Source organism: Octopus bimaculoides, chromosome 1 (assembly GCF_046866305.1).
Source record: "Octopus bimaculoides isolate indiv1 chromosome 1, ASM4686630v1, whole genome shotgun sequence".
NCBI classification, from domain to species: domain Eukaryota; kingdom Metazoa; phylum Mollusca; class Cephalopoda; order Octopoda; family Octopodidae; genus Octopus; species Octopus bimaculoides.
In genome coordinates, this window is record NC_142928.1 from 135411843 (window position 1) to 135435143 (window position 23301).

The following is a 23301-nucleotide window of genomic DNA, read 5'->3' on the forward strand; positions in this document are numbered from 1 at the left end:
AGCATGAGCCCTCAAATATGTGATACCATGGCACAACAGGTGTTAAGTGAACAGCCAAATAATAAGTTCAACACAGGCAACCTCTTTCTAAAGACATTGTGCATATGAAATAGTCTACTGAAATACAGCAAATTAATGTGATATTCAATATTGTTGTTTAGCATAAAATGGATTACATAATGCTCTCAAGAAGCAAGTCTACTGCCAAACAAATTTTTGGTTGACAGAAAATTTAGCAAAAAGCCAGGTGACAGTTAATTCAAATGCATTGATCACAAATTTGAAATTAGTGTTTTAAGTGCATTCCAGGATTTAATGAAAATTCAATTTTAATATTTTAGTTTATATAAATAAAGAAGATGTTTCAATTAAGATTACTTAGCAAGGTTTAAATGTAGAATAATCCATACATTTTTGCAAATGTTCAGAGTATTTACAACAATTAACTTTTATCACTTTAACCCAAAGTTTAATGAAATTATATAGTTTTAATGTTCCACACTATATATCTCTAGCAGAGATTAAAATACAGTAAGAAACTATATTAAAAGCAAGAAAATAATGAAGCTTCTTTTATATTTAACAAATCTCTAACATTTAAAGTTCTGGTCTAGAGTTCCACATAGCATATTTCAGCAAAAGTCATGAAGCAAATCTTTGCCTCAATATCTTGTCTCAATGAAAGAAGTACCTTGGGGGAATTTTTCACCTTGCTCATCAGATACATCAAGTTTTCATGAAATATGGCAAATTAGAATGTAGAAAGTGAACTTATAGCAACACTTTCCATCTCCCAAAAATCAAGAGTCTTGAAGCTAATTATATTCTGCTCACAGTCATCAATGTAATTTTTCTCCAGAAAGCCCTGAGATAATTCCTTAAAGGCATTTAGTACTATCTTTAAAAATCGAGGTAACAGGTTATCAAGAATCAGCTTACATATTTGATGACTATTTAAGATACTCTCCATGATTTTAGCATCAAGAGTTTGGGATTTTGCATTGAGAAAAAGAAATAAATCCTTATCTAACACCCTGATGAACTAAAAAGGCCCTACTTAATATGTAAGGGATGGCAGCTGACTATCTTTGGGTACAAATGAATAATATTTAATATTGTTCAGCGGTACCCAAAGAAACTTGGTTGGTATATCTAGCAGAAGAAACACACTGTACACAAAATCAGTAATAAAAGCACTCAAATTACCACTTTTAAATATATCCATTACATTATGAAAAAGTTTCAAACATTATATTGCTGACAGAATTACAGTTTTAGATAAAATTTTACAATATTGGTCACAAGCTTAGCTTTATATAGCCTCCTCATTATCATTATTATTATTATTGTTGTTGTTAAGGCAGTGAGCTGGCAGAATCGTTAGCATGCCAGGCAAAATGCTTAGCAGTATTTCGTCTGCCGCTACGTTCTGAGTTCAAATTCCACCAAGGTCAACTTTGTCTTTCATCCTTTCGGGCTCAATAAATTAAGCACAAGTTGCATACTGGGGTCGATCTAACAGACTGACCCCCTCCCACAAAATTTCAGGCCTTATGCCTATAGTAGAAAGGATTGTTGTTGTGTTGTTAAATTGTTTTACGTCAACATTTCCATGATTTTATAGGTAAGACGTTTTTTTTTCCAAAAGGAGCAATTAATTTTACTATTGGGCAGTTTTTCAAGTGTTAACTATTCAACCATGAAGGAATTATGCAAACCTGATTTTATGTATGTCAAACAACCCAGAACAGGCAGAGTCATGTGACATGCTAAATAACACACAGCACAATGCCTGTGGCAGTGAAGTTTGAAGTCCACACAGTCAACTATATAAACTATGCATGCACAACAAAAGATTATTTACCACAAAAGAAATCCTAAATTTTAAAACTGAGTAGCATACCTTATTAACATATAGGCACATGGCTGTAGGGTTAGGAAGCTTGCTTCCCAACTACATGGTTTCAGGTTCAGTCCCACGGCATGGCACCTTGGTCAAGTGTCTTCTACTATAGCCTTGGGCCAACCGAAGCTTTGTAATTGAATTTGGTAGGTGTTTGTGCCTCCTAACAGAGAGGGAACAGGTATGGCAGTATGGTTAAGAAGCTTACTTTGCAACTACTTGGTTCTGGGTTCAGTCCCAATGCTTGGTACTCCTACTATGGCCCCAGCTCAACCAGTCTTTGTAAGTAAATTTGGTAAATGAAAACTGTATGGAAGCCAGCCATATATGTGTGTATCCCTCATCCACCTACACATGCTTGACAAACGGTGTTAGTTTGTTTACTTCCTCGTAACTTAGCAGCTTGGTAAAAGACTGAGAGAATAAGTATAAGTGCTGAGGTCGATTTGTTCAACTAAAACCCTTCAAGGTGGTGCTCAAGCATGGCCACAGCCCCATGACAAACAAATAAAATGGAAGAATAAAAGATACCTTTTTAATAACAGTGACTTGTCCCAAGTATCCTGCAGTACCACTTTCTATGAGAGGAATGTTAGCTGCCAGGCACAGACGATTGACATGGTTACGAGCAGCTGAAAGATAATTTAAAACAATAATTATAACTATAATCAACAATAATAGGTTCAGACATGGCTGTGTGGTAAGAAGCTTGCTTCCCAACCACATGGTTCCGGGTTCAGTCCCAATGCGTCCCACCTTGGGCAAGTGCTTTTAACTATAACTTTGAGATGACCAAAGCCTTCTGAGTGGATTTGGTAGACTGAAACTGAAAGAAGCCCATCATGTGTGTGTATGCCTGTGCTTCTGCTTGTCTCCTACATCACCACCTGACAACTGGTGTTGGTGTGTTTATATCCCTGTAACGTAGCAGTTTGGCAAAAGACACTGATACAGTAAGTACTAAGCTTAAAAAATAATTCCTGGGGTCAATTTGTCCAATTAAAATCCTTCAAGACTCCAGCACAGCCACAGTCAAATAACTGAAACACATAAATTAAATATGATTGTGGGGCAGTTTTTTTTTTTACTTTTTTATTTTTTTATTCTTAGCAATTACTTTGTTTGGTGGCAAACTGGCAATCATTAGAGCATTGAATTAAATGACCCGTGGTATCTTTTCTGATACTTGGTATTCTGCTGAGGCTAACTTTGACTTTTGTCCTTTTGAAGTCAAGAAAAAAGTGTCAAACCAAGTTGGTGGCTGGAATGACAAAACTGCATGAGCACCTCTGCCTGCCTGATCTGCAAGAAATAACAGCCAAATTTCTTCGCTCACAATAAATGTCTTTTAAAAAACATAAGAAACGCAGGACTCACTGTATCTAGAAATGCCTTATCTAATATTTTAGATAACGCACACATTATGATAATAATAAATAATGAAATTATTGCGTATAGTGCTCAGGTGCACTACAACTCATCAAAGGTGCATGTACAGTACAAAGAATTATGAACAAAAGTCAGGAAAGTGAGCAGTGTAAGAGTCATGATATACATGTGTGTATCCATATGGAGGGAGAGGGGGATATCAGGTGTAGTGTTGGTGAATGTCAGGCAGCATGGAGGTTTTAAAGGATGTAATGTCTCAGCAACTAACAACTGATGCGGGTAGTTTGTTCCATGCTTCAGCAACTCTGAACATGAAAAATGTCTCTGAAAGTCATGGGAACTGTGTTGTTTTCTGACTTTGTATGCATGCCCACGTGTGTTAGTCACATGGAGCTCAAAAAGGTGCTCAAGGTGGTTGTTGGCATGATGGTTAATAATTTTGTGGGTGTTTACCAAGTCAGTTGCCAGAGGTTGGAGGTTCAATGTATCTATGCTCAAGGATAGTCAGGTATCAGATGTTTTGCCACAGTATTTTTGGTGCTGCTTATTTGGCACCAGATGTTTTGATGTTTCTCTCTTGTCCTTTCCTCACCACCTCTCTCACTCTCTCTCTGTGTGACTATATTTCTCTTTAAGTGTACAAAGAAGGGAAAGTGTTTATGTCATTTGCGTTCAATTTATACATTGTCTCTCTCTCTCTCTCTCTCTGTATGAATATTTCTGCATGTGTGTGTGTGTTTGTGCTTGCCTCCAGTGCCAAAATGTACTGTTGCTAAAACAGGCTGAATGTTCAGTCAACTGTACCAACTCATTATTTGCGCTCAAACAGCTGTGTCAAATCATCCCATTTCATTGTAAGACTATTCAGTCAATTGGCAGACAAGGCATTGGGTAGAATGCATTGCAGTATCCACTCCAGATCTTTGAGTTCAAACCCCCACCAAGATCAATTTTGCCTTTCAACTTTTCAGGTTTGATAAAGTACCAGTCCAGTATTAAGGTCAACTATCTCTCTCAAAGACATTGGCCGTGTTCAAACCACTAGGTTTAAAATGCTCAAAACACAGCAAATATCACAGTGTCCCTAAAACTCCATCAGGAGCACTGTCATAGCATCTGGTGTGGACACCTATCCCATACATTCCCATTACAATTCAATTTGTATAATTAAAACCAAAGTTAATTTTTGTTAATTTGCTTTCCTTTTTATGCAACATGAAATGCATGATATTACTTTTAAGAGATTGAGAATCGTATTAATATAAGCATAAAAATCTTTGTTATAAACATTGCTCTACAATATGCAAACTAACTGAAAAATCCCACTCACCTCTATTGTCAAGAGCATTCATAACAAGGGTGAACTTTTTAAAAAATTCAACATCATAATCAGTACTGCAAAAGAACAACAATTTAGAAGATAATTAGTCATTTTATGCATTACTGACTAAATCCATCCAATCTTAAAAAAAAAAAGAAAAAAAAAAAAAGAAAAAAAAAAAAAAGAAAAAAAAAGAGAATACTGCAGAAATCAAATACACACACATCTATTTGTTAATTGTTCATATGAATGAACTACCCAAATGATTATAGATCAATAAAATAATTGGATATATTTTATTTCAAACTAATTTCGATACTGAAATTAATTTTGCTAAAACGTAATTGTGGAGCCACTTTTTTTTTTTTTTACAACTAGCTTACTAAGCAGTTTTATAACTGACTTTTCAATTTTTTTAAAATTCAATTTTTCAAATAAGGTATAAAAAAAAAAAAAAAGTGACTAAAACCTTAACCTTACTTGTAGCGACATAGGCATGTATGTTACAGAAGAGTTGTGGCTAGAAGAATCTTGACAGAATTCTCTATTATAAAATATTTTCCCATTGATTTACACAACGTGAATATAAAAGCATTACATTTGGCAGAATTATCTGAATGCTAAAGTGTTAAGTAAACTATAGTATAGTTAAGTAACTATAGGATCTGTAGTTTGCTTACAGCATTTTAGGAACATAATGAAAGAGATGCCTGAAATTGTGACTTTCAATGAATGGCAGAAAAAACAAGTATTTGAAATTCTAATCAAAGTGAACAAAAAATAATTCAATTAAATTAAGATCCCTTTTATTCTTTTATACGTTTCAGCCCTGAGGCTATGCCCATGCTGGGGCACCACCAATATAAATCAAACAAATAAACGGGTCAATCCATCAGCATTTAAAATGGCCATAACCAGCTCAAAATATTCTACCTCTTTTATGTTTAAACCAGCCAGATCTGGCCTTCGCACCTACTCTACAATGTCAGTCTAAAAATAAACAGTCGCATCATTAAAATCTCACAGCTACGAGATACTACATGATTAATTCAAAACAATATGAATAAATAAACATTATATTTGACAAAATAATCTGAATGCTAAAGGATTAAAGAAGTTATCACTTAAATCAGTTATATGTATATGTCTATTTTTCACTAATCACTGTCTGAAACCGGCATTTGTAATTCAAACTTAGAAATTAACTTAACACCACTAATTGTTTTAAAACTAACTTTCTAATGAAAAACTGTAAGAAGGTTAGCTGTCAACCCTGGAAATATTAAATTAGATTGCCAAACTATTTCTTATTTTAACTACAGTCAACTTAGTATGACATATGACTCTGTTTTAAACTACATTTTCTTCATGACACTATATTTTCGAACTGCCTTTGTTTAAATTATTTCCATGGAGGGTTTAACTTAAGATTACTTATAAAAACAAAGTTTAAATCATAGGAACCATCAATGGTCCCAGGTGGGCTAAAAAACTTATAATATAAGATCCTATGTAATAATGAAAGGAATAATTCATACACACACACACACAAAAACATGTTATGTAAGCATAACACTAAAAATACATGTAATTTTCATTATATAATTTTATAACACTATTGATTCTTTTTATTTTAAAATAGTAAATATATATATATATATATAACAAAAAAAAAATATTACCTGGTTATACTGTCATGGTAAGCCACAATTTTAGCATCTGGATTAAAACGAATTACACTGTCTTTTGCCACCTGATTGAAGTGAATTTTAATAAAATTATTTTTAAGTTACATTTTCAAATCCAACATCACACCTATTCTATATTGAAAGGATTTTATTTTTAATAGGATTAAAAATTTTTTTCACATTATCAAACATAACGGGTTTAATGAGTTAGTAGTACCTGATCCCTCAAACTGCTAGAGATAACAGACAAATCTTATACTAATCACATCCTGCCTTCTTAAAAAAGGAAGGACATACTGGATAACATAGTCACTTGAAAAGATAGGATGGCCAAGGTGAGAATGCATTTGATAATAGTTGTTTTGAGAGTGGTTAATACAGTAAAATGTGAGTTGAGGATGATTTGGTTACTATTTCTAACAGGATACCCAACCAGACACTAATTCATACTGGTAGCATTGGCTGAAAATGTGTAAAAAAAAAAAAAAAAAGAAAGAAAAGAAAAAAAGCTGATCCCATTAAAAATAAAATCCTTTGACTAAACAAGTGTAAGTTTTGATTTTAAATAATAAATTATGCAATCCTGGAAATATATTTCTAAAAACAAAAAACAAACAAACAATAAACAAAATGGTCATGACTGGAATACCTTTGAATAACAGGTGTGTTGAATGAAGCTGACTAAACAATGACGACAACGAGAATAAAACACAAAAATATAACTGAATACATGTTTGGGTAACCTTCTTTGGTCATGAATGACCATGAGATTGCACCTAGAAAGTTACCCTCTGAAGCACAAGTCCAAGCAAGGTTGTTTATGGAAGACCGGTAGTCACCCATGCATACCAGCCTCCCCTCTCCACACCACTAATGTTATCCAAGGGAAAGGCAAAGGCTGATACAGCTTGGCACCAGTGATGTCACAGCTCATTTCTACAGCTGAGTGAACTGGAGCAACGTGAAATAAAGTGTCTCACTCAAGAACACAACATGCAGCCTGATCCGGGAATTGAACTTAAAACCTCACGATCATAAGCTCGATGCTCTAACCATGGAGCCATGCGCCTTCACATATGTGTTTAAACATAAAATTTTAAGTGTTATCGTTATTTTATGCCTGTCTTTTTCCATGTTTGCAAATATGGGGTGGATGGAAATCTTCACCATCATCATCATAAATGCATCTATTTTTCTAGACTTGTATGGGTTGAACAGGCAGTTTGTTCAGTCATTAAAGAAATGAAGGTAATCTTTCGGAGAAAGCATATCAAAACTGAAAGTATTAGTTTGGCAATTTCTACAAATTTTTTTTTGGCATCAGGTGAATTGCTTATGTTTATGTGTATGTATGTATGTATATTTGTATATGTATGTATGAATGCATACACAAATATATATACATGCACATAAACACATACAAACAAACACACATACATACACAAAAAATACATAAATGTAAGTGATTAGGCTGAAAAATAAATAGAAAAAAATAAAAAAATTTTTTAAAGGAAATTATCAAACAGTTTCAGTTTTGATATACAATCTACGAAAAATTGCCAAAATGAACTATTAATATTTCAACTCCTCAACATCTGGCATAAATTTTCAGTTAACATCTGGTTTTTACTGCTTTCCAATAGCTTTATTTACTAGTTAATTTACACAAAACTACTGAAACATTTTGCCACATATAACCAGAAAGCAGTTTCAAAAAAATATTCATTTCAATACACTTACTTGAGCCTTTGATTTCCCAACGTGTTCTTTGTGAAAAAGAAACTGGCGATTGAGGTTGCTGATGTCAATAGTATCAAGATCAATCTGCAATGTAAATTAAATGTATCCATTTTAATGAAGCCAACATTTTGAGTCAAACGTCATTTCATTAACCCTTTTAACATCAATTCTTCTGAAACTGCCCTTTCTTGTTCTAAACTTATTTTTAAATGATCTTTAAAATTTCACTTTAATTTATGTTCCAAACACGAGATTAATAATGACAAAATCATTATATTAAATTCTTCATTATTTTCAAAATTAATCCAAACAAAAGCAGTGTATTTCAACAGAAATATGGTCACAAAAGGGTTAAAGAAATATTTTAAGAATTGCATCTGCTTTGTATAATTAACAAATTCTTAATCAATGAAAATTGAATATAAAATATTAAAATTCACTGATGGGAAAATACAAATTATAGAGATGCTTTATATTCAAAGAAAGAAGTTCCATATGCAAATATATAAAATAGCCAGCATAAAATAGAAAATCAATAATGATAATAATAATTTCAAATTTTGGTACAAGGACAGCAATTTCAGGAGAGGGGGGTAAGTTGATTACATCGACCCCAGTATTTCATTGGTGCTTATTTTATCAACCCTGAAAGGATGAAAGACAAATTCAACCTTGGCATAATAATATTAATCCTTTCTACTATAGGTACATGACCTGAAATTTTAGGGGAGGGAGCTAGTCAATTACATCAGCATTAGTATTTGACTGGTATTCATTTTATCAACTCTGAAAGGATGAAAGGCAAAGTCGACCACAGGAGAATTTGAACTCAGACTGTGAAGACAGACAAAATGCCACTCAGGATCAACAACGTACACAAAAAGGATCTGAAAGATATAATCAAACCTTGAGGTACATTCGAGTTTATAGAGTGTCAAAAAGAGAAGATCAGCATATGCTGCACTAGGGTGGTCTACAAAGAAACTTCCAATGAATGAGATGAGAGAAAGGGGTGGAATTTATAAGCAAGTAGCCAGGCAAGACACAGTCAAAAGCCTTACAAATATCAAAGACAGAAATATTGCTTTCATCAAAGTTCTTGCAATAACAAATGATTTGCAAATACTTGGCTTACAGAAGTAACTTTGATTTTGTCAAATTTAAAATGGAATGGGAATGTCTGATAATAACAGAACTGGTGCAATGAAAAACCAACCACATAACAAGCCCAGCACTGGCCACTAGACATAACTAGAGATCCAAAATCTACAATCATATGTTTAATACTACAGCATGATAAATTGCAAACAGAATGAGCATTTTCATGGAAGACAATAAAGAACTAGAAAAAAACTGTAAGTGTAAAAAACAAAGATCCAGTAAATGTAGAAGCTTACAATTAGTTAAGCTCTCATTGGGTTGCAGGATAAATTTGTTCATCCCAATCCTTTCCAATGTCATTTCAATTAACATATAAAATATTTCTAACAATATTTTAAACTTTTGTTTATCATTTTTGAAATTTGCATAAATTTTTACCTCTTTTCAGACATATACCTATGGAGTGTCAAATAGAAAGAAAAACAAAATTTATCCGACAACTCAAATGGATAATACCTAAGTTGAGTCACAATAATTTCAAACCAACAAATAGCTGGTTGTCTTGGAAATCTAGGTACATTAAATTGGTGATGCTTGTAAAAGTGCTGAACAACAGAAATTGTTTAGGCAATGAAAAAAGAGTTTTGCTATATTATCCCTCAAATGTTTTTCTTTGCTCCAAACAGGCTACTCTATTGTTGAACTATGTTGCAGTTGTTAAAGAACATCCATTACTTAACAACAACAATGGTGAAACTGTTAAGAAAGAATGGAACATCTAACAGTGTCATGTAATACAAACATGCCTAGAATTGATAAACAGAAGCTGTTTAGGTTTGAACAGGGCTACTTTTCAATCCAATACTATGTTAATGGCTTACCAGATACTTGGTTCTGTCAACAGACACAAAAATTATATATTTAAAGATCTCATAATACTGGGAAACAATATCTTTGAAGCTACAGAAGAAAACCTACAGTAAGTAATGTTTATTAAGAAAGACTATTTCAAAACTGCTTGGCTCCCTAAGGTTTTTCAGTATGCCATTCGAGTGACTTTAGAATTACAAAACGTACCTGCTTCCAAGTAAAGTGATGACCAAACATGTTTTTTATGGAAAATTGGATAGGAAGGGACACCACTTATAGTATGGTGACACCCATGTGATGTCAAGGCAAGGAGATAGTAACACACACACACAGATGTATATATGACTGGTTTCTTTCACTTTCTGACTTATAAATCCACTCACAAGGTTTTGGTCAGCCCAGAGGTACAGCAGAAGACACTTGTCCAAGGTGCCATGCAGTGGGACTGAATCTAAAAGTATGTGGTTTTGGTGATCTAATTTTTTAAAATGCTCTAGCAAAACAGAGGCACTTAAAAAGATCTTGTGCAAGTTACTGACCAGGTTGTTTAGAAATTTATTGCTGCATTACAACATCTATATTTATTTTGTTCCATCACAACCAGCCAGGTGAACACGATCAGTTATACTTACTATATCATTCTTACATCATTAGCTGGCAAAGAATTAAACTAGGGATGGGGAAACTTTTTAGTGCGACAGGCAAATTTTCCAATGAAAAAGGTCCACAGGTGGACCACAAGTTCTAACACTTATATCTGTGTAACTCTTGTATATATCTATGTATAATTCGATATACATTAATAAAGACAAGTTTAACACATGCTTTCAACAAGCCCTTCAACTCAGACATCCCAAATTAAAGGTCTTACAACCAAAAGCCCTACCATACATTTCCACATACAACCCTCTTAATAACGAAGCCTTCGACACCATCCTTCAAAACATTCCCCTGCTAAAAAAGAACCACAGAATGAACTTAATCCTCCAAACACACACCATTATAAAAGGCAAGAGACGGCCTAAAAAGTCTCCTAACACAAGCTCGAATACGCTCAACAACAACAACACTAAAGCCGTCAGTAAAAAAATGCGGTAGACCCAACTGCAGGATATGTGTCAATTTAATTGAGGGATCAGAGTTCTCCCTAAAACAGGGACAAAATTAAACAGTGCAAAGTAACTTCACATGTACTTCGGAGAACCTGATATGCGCACTAACCTGCTCTGGGTGTCAAGAGCAGTACATAGATCAAAAAAAAAAAAAAAAAAAAAAGTCTGCATCAATGGATGACTCTGCACAAATCCCAGATCAAAATTCCGAAAAACAGAAAAATAGCATTCAGCCAACACATCGATATTTGTGCCAATAACAAAAATCCAAGTTTCAGAATTTTTCCCCTCTATCAATTCAGAGACGATACAACCTACAGCCAAAGAATTAGTAAAGAGTCTCTCTCACAAAATACAGACCCCTTCTGAACGCATCTACAACAAATGACATATCCACCACAACCTTAGAATAACACACACACGCAAATATTAAAAATGATAAACTCCAAAGAGATACTCAAGGAATTATAAAAAAACATAAAAAATAATCCCAATCACTGCTCACTCCACTAGTTACTATCACACTATCCCGCATTCTATTATCACTCTTTCTCTTCTTCCTTTCCACCACCTCCTCCCTTACTTTATTACTACTACTGCTGTTTAGAATAACACATTATAAACAATACATTCAAAAGGGATTTCCCAAGAATTCAAATCACTACAGGTCATTTTCAGGACACTTAACCAATTAACACTCTGCTACTATCATAGCACTCCCGCTTCTTCTTAGCCAAGAATTCACAATGACCTCGAACCCACAAGAGTTAACAAGAGAAACAGAGACAGACAGAAAGAAGGAAAATGCCCCTTGTATTTGAATACTATACAAGTATGTTTTTAGAAAGACTTTTCATTTAAATTTGCCAAAATTTAATTTTCCCAAAATTTGTTATCCATATTTACAGTTGAAAAGATCTCAAAGATCGAAACTGGTACTGAAATGTTTTTTATAAAAGTATTTTAGCATTTTCTACCTTGTCTTTTTTCCATATATATATCTACTCGTGTGTTCCTCTTTCAACCTTTTACATATATCTATATCATCATCATCGTTTAACGTCCGCTTTCCATGCTAGCATGGGTTGGACGATTTGACTGAGGACTGGTGAAACAGGATGGCAACACCAGGCTCCAATCTGATTTGGCAGAGTTTCTACAGCTGGATGCCCTTCCTAACGCCAACCACTCAGAGAGTGTAGTGGGTGCTTTTACATGTCACCCGCACGAAGGCCAGTCAGGCGGTACTGGCAACAGCCACGCTCAAAATGGTGTATTTTATGTGCCATATATATATATATACACAAGCGGACGTTAAACGATGATGATGACACACATACGAGCTTCATTCAGTTTCCGTTAACCAAATCCACTCACAAGCTTTGGTTGGCCCGCAGTGGGATTGAACCTGGAAGCTTCTTACCACACACCTATGAATGTTTATTTGCTGAATGGTAACAATTAACAGCAACAATATTAAACAAAAAATGCTAAAGATTTTTGACTATTTTTAGTAGGATCTTAGCTATTTTGGTTAAAATAAACTAAAGAATGAAACAGATCAATATTTATAGGGCAAGTATTATAGGTGTGCTTATTTAGACCACAACATCACTATCATTGTTTTATGGGTCAAATGACATTCACTGAGGCAGATTTTCTTGGGCCATGTCCTTCCTGTTACCAACCCTTCACCTACTTTGAAGTAAGGTAATATTTCTTCATGAGTTGACATGTCTTCAGAGAAGATTGGAAACGAAGGTTTCCATTTGCATGATGGTGATGCTCATTTACAACTACTATGCAATGTCAAGTGAAGGAAACACATACACATATGACTAGTTTCTTTCTATCAAATCCACTCACAAGGCTTTGGTTACCCCAAGGTGCTACACAGTGGGACTGAGCCCATAACCATGTGATCGGGAAGCAAACTTCTTAATTGCACAACTATGCCTATACCTACACACAAACACGTGTGCATGTACATATACATACATACATAACAATCGATTAAGTAGAGAGATGGAATTGGTATACTCTTTACTCTTTTACTTGTTTCAGTCATTTGACTGCAGCCATATTGGAGCACCACCTGTAGCCGAGCAAATCGACCCCAAGACTTATTCTTTGTAAGCTTAGTGCTTATTCTACACCACCATCGGTTGTCAAGCGATGTTGGGAGGACAAACTGACACACAAACATATATATACATATATAAGACGGGCTTCTTTCAGTTTCCGTCTACCAAATCTGCCCACAAGGCTTTGATCGGTCCGAGGTTATAGTAGAAGACACTTGCCCAAGGTGCCACGTAGTGGGAATGAACCCGGAACCATGTGGTTGGTAAGCAAGCTACTTATCACACAGTCACTCCTGTGCCTTTATTTTGTACAAAATAAAGAATTATATACCAATTCCATCTTGTTCACTTAATCGATTATTATCTCAACTATCACTGCGGAATTCCTGAAGTAGATTCAAAAGAAACTGCAGATGACATCAGGTAGCCCAAACTGTGCCAGTGCTTTACTCAACACACCAATACACTAATTGATATATACAGATATTGTGGTGCCGGTGTAGTATGTGATCTACAGCAACTTAAATCTAGACTGGCTTGTGATTTACATTCAAAATTTTGTTATAAATTTGCAGCATGAATCAATATCTCCATGTTCATCGAGGAGAAATTCTATTGCAGCTTCTTCATCTCGAATAACCTGTGTGTAAAATTCTTTTGCTCTCATTACGACTTCTTTCAATGGGCTCAGAACTAAAAGTGTTTAAATCATAAAACTGGAAGTCGAGTAAATAGATGAATTTTAAATGTAGATCAAAAAGTCAGTGTAGATCAGAAACTATACCATTTGAACTAATGTAGATCACAAGCTATACCAGAAACATGTATGTAGATATTGTGTCATATAGCCAGCTGGAAATGATGTTTCTTGGGACTAAACAACAGTAACAATCGTCCCTTACAGGACAGCCACATTATGCTGGCAAATAGTCTTTACTTTAAAGAACTGTTACTGAATATCTCTCTTTGAAAGATTTAGAAATAATATTGTTTGTGTGTGTGTGTGTGTGTGTATATATATATATATATATATATATAAAAACATACATATTTAACTTTTAAACTTATCTGCTTTCAAGTTATTTAAACTTTGTTTAACACCTGAATGCAGTGACAGTCACATTGCACTCATTTGTTTTTTAATAACATATTCCCTGAAATGTGTATGTAACAGACTACTTTGATTACTCACAATTTTGTGTCATATTCTATTATCTGAAAGCTCAATATTTTTTGTCTTTTCTTCATCTCATATTAAGTAAGTATATTCACCCATCTGTCCATTCATTTGCCAATTATATTATCTTGTTCTATGTTCAATCATATTTCTGTCCCACAGTAAACTGAGGCAATAACACACATGTATTACTACCACTGTCATTTTGTTACTGCACTGAAGGACAACTTTTCACTTCATAGATGTAACCCCAAACCTTGTCCTGTTGTTTAGCTTCTAAATCAGTCCTATAAAGTTGACCTGTAATCAATGGTGTTCCAGCCATGACCATATCACCTTTCTTTCAAGCACAATCCATATGGCAACACTTACCTAATGTGTCCTGTTTTAATGATGGTCAGATATGATTAAGTTGCTGTTTCTGGCAGCTCATGTTTTGTTAGCTTGCTTCTACTTAAAGGAAGGTTAAATATATGCTCTAACACATCAATAATTCATAAGATGTGTGTAGATTATATAATTTTCCCATATACATAATGTAACATATATCCTCACAACCAAGTTATGTACTAAGTAGCCGACAGCTTTATGGCAGTTTGCTGACAGTCTAGACAAGGGGTGATAATGATTTCCATTTAATTATTTCAGGTACTACATGAAAATGTTGCAGCTTTATCACTTGTTATTAATTTATCAAAAACAATTTTGTATTTCTTCTATAGAAGGTGGCACACTGGAAAATGTACTCAATGACAGACTTCACCTTTACCTAATGTATCTCATGTTGAATCTGGTATGGCTGTGTGGTTAAGAAGTTCACTTTGCAACTACATGGGCTTCATTCCAGTGCTTAGCACCTTCAGTAAGTAGTTCCATCTATAGCTTCAAGTTGACCAAAGCTTTAGAAATTAAAGATTACATAAAAATTGAAAACATTATTTCAATCCCAATAGTTCCTAGCTGACTTTTAAGTCAAGATAAAACACTATAGTTTCAATTTCTGAGAGAGAGAAAATTAATATAAGGTACGTGGCATCTATACAGGATGACTCAAAAGTAGGTTTACAGTTATACAACTAACTCTTTCGCATTCATATTAACAGTTTAGATCTTAATTATAAAAAAAAAAAATGAAACCATTACTCTATGCTAATTTAGTTAATTTTGTCAAGCTCCCTTTTCAGTTTGTAAGATAGAAATTTAAATGTAGTATGATCTGCTGGATGTGTAATGTCAGCGTGCATACACGACAGTGTAAGTTCCCTGAGAGAAAAGTTGTGAATAAGCAGCATCAAATGCAGTGTGCAAGAGAGGGATCTGTGCTGGTATGGTCATGCATTACGTATGATTGAAGACAGCTGTGTGAGGAAGTGCCACCCCCTAACAGTAGAAGGAACCTGTGAAAGAGGTAGACCCAGGAAGACATGGGATGAGGTGGTGAAGCATGACCTTCACAGATGCAATGACAGGAGACCAGGACCTTTGGAAATATGCTGTGATTGAGAAGACCCGGTAACTAAAGTGAGATCGCAGCCATGCATGTCCAGCCCTGTTAGGAATACTCCTAATGCATTGGGCGATATGATAGGCTTGAGAAGACCTGTTGAGTCAAGTAAAACCAATATCGTAGCTGTGGCCAGTGCCCCCAGACTGGCTCCCATGCTGGTGGAATGTAAAAAGCACCATCCGAACGTGGTCGATGCCAGGTCTGCCTGACTGGCTCCTGTGCCAATGGCATGTAAAAAGCACTAACCGATCATGGCTGATGCCAGTACTCCCTGACTGGGTGGCATGTAAAAAGCACCATCCGAATGTGATCGATGCCAGGCTCACCTGACTGGCTCGTGTACCGGTGGCATGTAAAAAAGCACCCACTACACTCTCGGAGTGGTTGGCATTAGGAAAGGCATCCAGCTGTAGAAACATTGCCAGATCAGATTTGAGCCTGGTGCAGCCACTGGCTCTCCAGACCTGTCAAAACCTCCGACCCATGCCAATATGGAAAACAGATGATGATGATGATGATGAATAAAATATTTTTTTTTAAATTTAAAGTGCCTATGTGATAACTGTAAACCTACTTTTGAGCCACCCTGTATATCTAGAATGCTTGCTAAACTGATCAGCATCTAACTAACTCATTCAATTATTATAGATACAATGAATATATTAGAGAATGATAACTTGTTTTTTTTTTAGACTCCTGTAACATTTTCGGTTTATACCTAAATGTATCACGTTAAATTTGACATGGCTGTAAAGTTAATTTTGATTTCAATTTTATTGTATAACACAGTGGTTCTTAACCACTTTTTATCTATGGACCCCTTTGATTACTATTTTCTCCTGGTGGACACCCATAGCCATTCAATGTTCAAAAACTAGTTTTATAGATCCTTCTTTCAAAATTCCTATTTTGCTTATCACACACAAAAAAAGAAACTTAGCAGTTCCTTGCAATTAATGCATCTAAAGCAAATTTTGTTTCATGGACCCATAAAATACAACTGGCATAACACCTTGGACAAGTGTCTTCTATCACACTCTCAGGTTAGCCAAAACCTTGAGGGGTAACTGTGTGAAAACCAGATACCTTGGGAATTGGATAAACAGTAGTATGTTTCTAAAGGTACAAGATAATTGTGTTTAGGGCGATCGAAAGTGAAAGATAACCAAAAATCCAATTAGCTCCAACTTAATCAAAATACATTTCGAGTGCCCCACTATTTTTCTGCTGCTAAAATAAAATTCTGAATGGAATCCCATTGGTTACAAACCTTAATTACTATAAAGATTTGACAATATATGACACAGAAAGATTAGTTGTGTATGAGAGTATAAACTAGGGTTGCCAGACGTCCCTTATATAAGGGACATGTCCCATATTTGATAATTTAGTCCCTTCTCCTGTACTGACCTTTCAGGAACACCCCAAATGTCCCGTATTTAGTTCATTTTCAAATCTCGTGATAAAGATATATTTTTACTGCCTTCTTATGGTTCTTAGTTGTAACTTTATAAGTAATTATGCTTTCTTTTTTCAAATTCTCTTTCTTGAAAATAACCTAAATGTAACGAGGAAACTAGTGTTACTAGAAGTTTACTAAAACTTGATGTGCTTGCAACTTGATACTGTCAACAAACTGTGTTGTTATTACTTGCCATGGCCCACTTTTTTTCTTTCTTATAAACTAATCCATCCATCTCAAGATGCCAAGATGTAAATGTAAATTTCATGATGAATATTCCAGCAAATGGACATTTATCAAACAAGGAAGAAGCTGTTTTGAAGCAAATTGTGGTGGATGTAATTGCACTTTCAGTACTGAACATGGCAGGAAGTCTGATATGAAGCAACACTTGGAAACGGCAAAGCACAAAAGTAGTATTGCCTCTACTTTAAAGAAGCTGGTAAAATGACAAACTTCTTGATCAAGAAAAACAGAGATGAAGAAAGTAAAATAATAGCTGCAAAAGTTGCAATGGCAACTCATATTGTCCATCATTCAGTTCAAATGACTGTACGAACGTACTACTTCTAAAATTGCTTGCAAATTTTCAAGTGTTAAGACTAAATGTGCTGCAATAATAAAAAATCTTGTGGCTCCATACACTGTTGCAGAGATTGTTAAAGATATAAATAACTCTTCTTTTTATGGTATATCTACAGATGCAAGTAATCCCAATGCTGAGAAAATTTTCCTGTTGACTGTGCAATGTTTTTCACGTGATAAAGTTACTGCAAGTAAGATCCCTCCCAAATGAGACCTCGGAAACAATAGCCAGCTTCTGTAGAGCCTTGTTGAGTTAGGACTGGATGTGAAGAAATGTACAGTTTTTGGTAGAGATAACACAAATAAAGTCTATTCAAAATTCAAGGAAAGCATGAAAGAATTGATGGAAGGTGTTGGATGTCCAGCCGATATTCTGCACAATGCTGCTCATACTGTGGTCAATGTTCTTTCTGTTGATGAAGTAATTTTTGTTAAATTGTCTTCATACTTCAGTATTTATACTGTTCCGCAAGTTTATTGGTGTGCAGTATACCTCAGTTCTCTCACATTCTAAAACTCAGCTTTCTTTGATGAGAACAGTTGAGAAAATTTTAAGGTTATTTAAAGCACTGAAATCTTTTTTCGTTTCTGAGGAAACTCCACTCATTCTTGTAGAATTCTTCAATAATCCGCTGAGTAAAGCCTACTTATATCTTGTTCACAGTTTTGAATGTTTTTAGCAACAGGATTATGAAGATAGAAAAGAAAGAAAACAGCATTATTGAAGTGCTTGGCTGTTTAGAAGAACTCATTGCAATTATAAAGGAAAGAATCAATGAAAAGTTTATTCCTCTCAGAGTGAAGGATTGCCTTAATAATTGATGATGTCAAATCTGAAGAGGAAAAAGAAATTTCTACTTGAAGTGGATAACTACTATGGCATTTGCCATGACTATCTTGAGAAATGGGTTCTGTCTTTTGAAAATTTTGATAACTTTACATGGATGTTATTAGATACAGTTCCAGGATGGGGACATGTAGAATCATCTTATTTAGTGTTAAAGAACAAAAGTAAAAAAAATTGATGACAACATTCTTTTCTGTCAGTGGTGAACATTTAAAAAACTCCTTGCTAAAGAGATGCAGACCAAACCTGATGAATGGAAGATCAAACTGTGCCATAAAAGATGGTTTTCTATCCTTCAGTAGTTTGAATTTCAAGAACAATACTTCAAGTTGTTAATTTTGTGCCAGTTCTTATTTAGCATACCAGCACATAATGCTAATGTTGAGCATGTCTTCTCAGTGATGAATGTTCAATGGACTGGAGAATGAAATAAGTTGGATGTGGCTACTGTCGAAACTATCATACAATGCACATGGAACCGAACCTTAACTGTCAATGTTAACAAAAGCCAAATCATCAGTGAAGTATAACCAAAGGTTCAAGTTTAATTCTCATACGGTCTGTTATGAAAATTTTGCATAAGTTTATTAGTTTTGCTTCTTTCTATGTTCTCCATATGAAACAACTTTTTAGTCTATTTTCTGTAATGTTTGCATTAAATAATAATTTTCTAAATGATTTCTTTCGCATTTTTTTTATCGTCTCTATTGAATAAGAATTTTGCAATGATTTCACTTTCTCAGTATTTCTTTTAGTTATCTATATTGCCTGTATTCAATAATTATATCCAAATGCTTTCACAGTAAAAGATTTTTTTCTATAGTCTCTATATTCTTTTATTTGCTTCAGTCATTTGACTGTGACCATGCTGGAGCACCACCTTTTAGTCAAAGAAATCGACACCAGGACTTATTCTATCGGTCTCTTTTGTCGAACCGCTACGTTACGGGGACGTAAACACACTAACATCGGTTGTCAAGCGATGGTGGGGGCACAAACACACATATATATATATATACGACAGGCTTCTTTCAGTTTCCGTCTACCAAATCTACTCACAAAGCTTTGATCAGCCCGAGACTATAGAAGACACTTGCCCAAGGTGCCACGCAGAGGGACTGAACCCGGAACCATGTGGTTGGTAAGCAAGCCACTTACCATACAGCCACTTCTGCGCCTATTTGTCATTAGATAAAAAAAATAAAAAAAATTTACAATGATTTCAATATAACATTTTTTTTGCTTATTTCACTTTATCAGAATTTAATTTTTTTAATAACTTGTATTAAATGATTTTACTTTTGTTTTTCCCATAACCCATTAAAATATTTGCTTTGTGTTTTTAACTTATGTCTACTTTTATATAATTGTTCTGGGTGTGTAGACATGCATAAATTTTTATATATATCTATATATAGGCATAACTACAGGGTTTTACCCCCCAAGTCTGGGGGGTAAAACCCTGTAGTTATGCCATATATATATATATATATATATATATAGAAAAAGAGATTTATATTTAATTTTCTAATCTGGCAACCCTAGTATAAAACGAAGTTGTTCAAATCTTTCCCGCCATAAGATTTGTTGACATTCGCCGAGTAGCTAATTACAGAAGCCATCATACGGAAATGGCAGAATAAACGCGACCAACAAAATGCCTAAAGATATTAATATATGCCTCGAACACAAACATTGTCTAAGTTTACTTCACCTTTCATCAATTCTGGATTCAATAAAATGGCCTGTCCATTTTGGAGATCCTAAATAAGGAGGGGGGGGATGAACATTAGAGAAATTTATAAAAAAAGAGAAAATGAAATTATTATTAACTATAAAAGATTAAAAAAAAACCCGTAATTTTTCAGATTTACACCTGCACGATCTTCACTAGTTTTAGGGTTAGGGTTTGGGAATTCCGTCCCTAACCGTAACCCTAACACCCTAGTGTTAATCTGAAAAATTACCCCAAAAAACCCCGGAAAGTGTTCTATGTATTTAGGATACCAAAACAGGTAATGGTTACATAAATTGTTAAGAACATAATTTTTATAACTGACGCCATCCGAACCATCCAAGACATTTGGTAAAATTGTCGCTTGCACGTCACATAATTTTTGGGGTTTTTTAAAAAAGTTTTACTAAGTGTGTTCAATCATCAATTAAACGGATCCATGAATTTCATATTATCAACAATATTCGTATTTCCAAAAAAAAAATCGCTGATATATATATTGAATACAAAGCACGGATTTCTACTAATTTGGCAAATGACTTGAAATAATTTTCCTCAACTTGATTTCTCAATTTCGAGTGTTTTCATTCTTGACTCTCTACATACCCCTCTGCCTTTTGAGATCCCAATATTACGATAGTATTCGATCCTTCCTCTCAGATTTGTTTCTTATTGCTGTGGAGGTGAGAGGCTGAGGACCAAATGCTAGGCTTAATAAGATTGATTTTAAACTTGTCCAATACCATAGAGAAGAAATATCAGGATATCCCCATAAAAAAAGGGGAAATTTTCAGATTAACACCCGCACAATTTTCACTACGGTGTTAGGGTTAGGGTTTTAGGGTCAGGGTTAGGTTTTTAGGGTTACGGATAGGGTTTTAGGGTTAGGGAATTCCGTCCCTAATCCTAACAATAACTCTAAACCCTAACCCCCTAGTGAAAACCGTGCGGGTGTTAATCTGAAAATTTACCCCCAAAAGTCCCTAAAATCTGTTTGGGTATTGTCAGAAAATCACAGGCCTTGTAACTGTATTAGAAATTTTGTAAAAATAACTTATTTAAAATAGAGGGATAACTAAACAAATGAAGATCCTTAACATTCCACTTTAAAGTCAATGAAAGGAAATGAAAATTCAAATTTCCAACAAGATTACTTTACAAAAAATTAAAAAGGAGTAGAGATGGACTATATGTAATCTGAACCTTTCCCCCCACTTATTTATGAATTTTTTTTTTACGGAATCCCACGTTTTAGGCTATGGAGATTCCGATCCTGAAAAAAAAATTTTTTTTTAATTTCAACCCCCCCCCCCCCCACCAAGCAGGCTATTTACATGCTAGAAATAACAGCCAAATCTCACAAAACTAGTGTTAGAGTTAGGTCTAGGGTTACGGTCAGGGTTAGGTTTACCCTGTGGATCTATATAAAAACCGGGGGGGGGGGGGAATCGAAATTTTGAAATTGAGATTTTTGAAAAAATTTTTCCAGAATCGGATTCTCCCTGGTCTGAAACATAGGATTCCGTAAAAAAAAACAAAATTTAAAAGCGGGGGTATACCCAGATTACATATACTCCATCTCCATCAAAAAAGGTATTAGAGAACGAACCTACAATATTTTACAATAGGACAATAAGTTAGTCTTGCATTTGTCAGCTCATACTGACGTATAAGTATTTATTAAAAACATTGTAGATACTACTGCAGTTAAAAAATGTGATATATACAAATATTTTATAGATTGGAGACTTTACCAGCAAACTGCTATCTTTTATAAACTCCTGTAAGAATGTGGCATAATACCTATCTTGTAACACTTGCCTGCATATTTGGGTTAATAAATTAACTTTTCAAAACAATTAGACTGAATAATGTGATTTCCCAGATATTAGATTATTTCAAAGGTCTATAATATATAGATCTCGAATCTTGATTGACAGTGTTTTGAGACAATTCACAAAAACGAAAATTAAGATGCAGCAAAATAGTGGAAACAACATTGAGAATTTGAATAATTAAAAATGAAACCAGAAATAAACGGAGAACATACAAAACTAACTTGGCATTCCCGAATTGACGAAACGAATAAGTAAATCTTTAAATCGGATTATTAGACTATTTAATTTTTCGAAGACATCATAAAAAGATTAAGTTAACATAAGTTAGCATTGTTAAAAAATGGACAAAATAATTCGTAGCGAAAAGTACACAAAAATATGATTATTTGAAAGTTTATGGAAGGAAAATCTATGGAGATGTAAATGTCGGCGCTTCTTCACCGATATCTCCGCCTGTCATTTAGGCAACGAATGATGCCTGTCCATTTGAATGGTTTTACCGCACATCTATGCCATGTAGTCAGTCCTAGATATTATGTGAATAGCCAGGCTACTGAGCTTCAAATTTTAGGGGATTGCAATTAGCACTAATGCCACAATGGACATCGTCTTTAGTGGATCGTTTTATTGTGGCAAAACATCGTCTTGATTACATTTTATCATCTACCTCATGGATACTTCAGGCGGAACAATGTAACATTTTTCCGGAATAGATCTACGTTTGTCTTTCTTATAAAGGTTCTCAAGATTGGAGAAGAGATTTTTGTAACATTCGGATCAATGATTTTTTGCCTAGTATCAGATCAGGCAGTGTTTTAAAGATTTAAACTATTAAAATGAAATATATTAGTTTTGAAACAATAAAGTATGATATATATTTATAAATACATGCGTAAGCAAGAAAAATAAATGAAGGGATGATTAGAAATCAGAAGTAAATCC

At 34.4% G+C, this 23301-nt stretch overlaps 1 protein-coding gene across 1 annotated transcript in view; it reads right to left on the reverse strand.

Moving 5' to 3' along the window:
- Positions 1 to 23301, reverse strand: part of LOC106873868 (SUMO-activating enzyme subunit 2-B) — a 41472-nt gene that overhangs the window by 17909 nt on the left and 262 nt on the right. The window contains exons 2-5 of the mRNA XM_014921386.3: positions 8042 to 8125; positions 6296 to 6366; positions 4623 to 4687; positions 2435 to 2535 (exon numbers count right to left, since the gene is read on the reverse strand). Coding sequence (XP_014776872.1) covers positions 2435 to 2535; positions 4623 to 4687; positions 6296 to 6366; positions 8042 to 8125 — 321 coding nt within the window. The remainder of the gene's footprint in view (positions 1 to 2434; positions 2536 to 4622; positions 4688 to 6295; positions 6367 to 8041; positions 8126 to 23301) is intronic.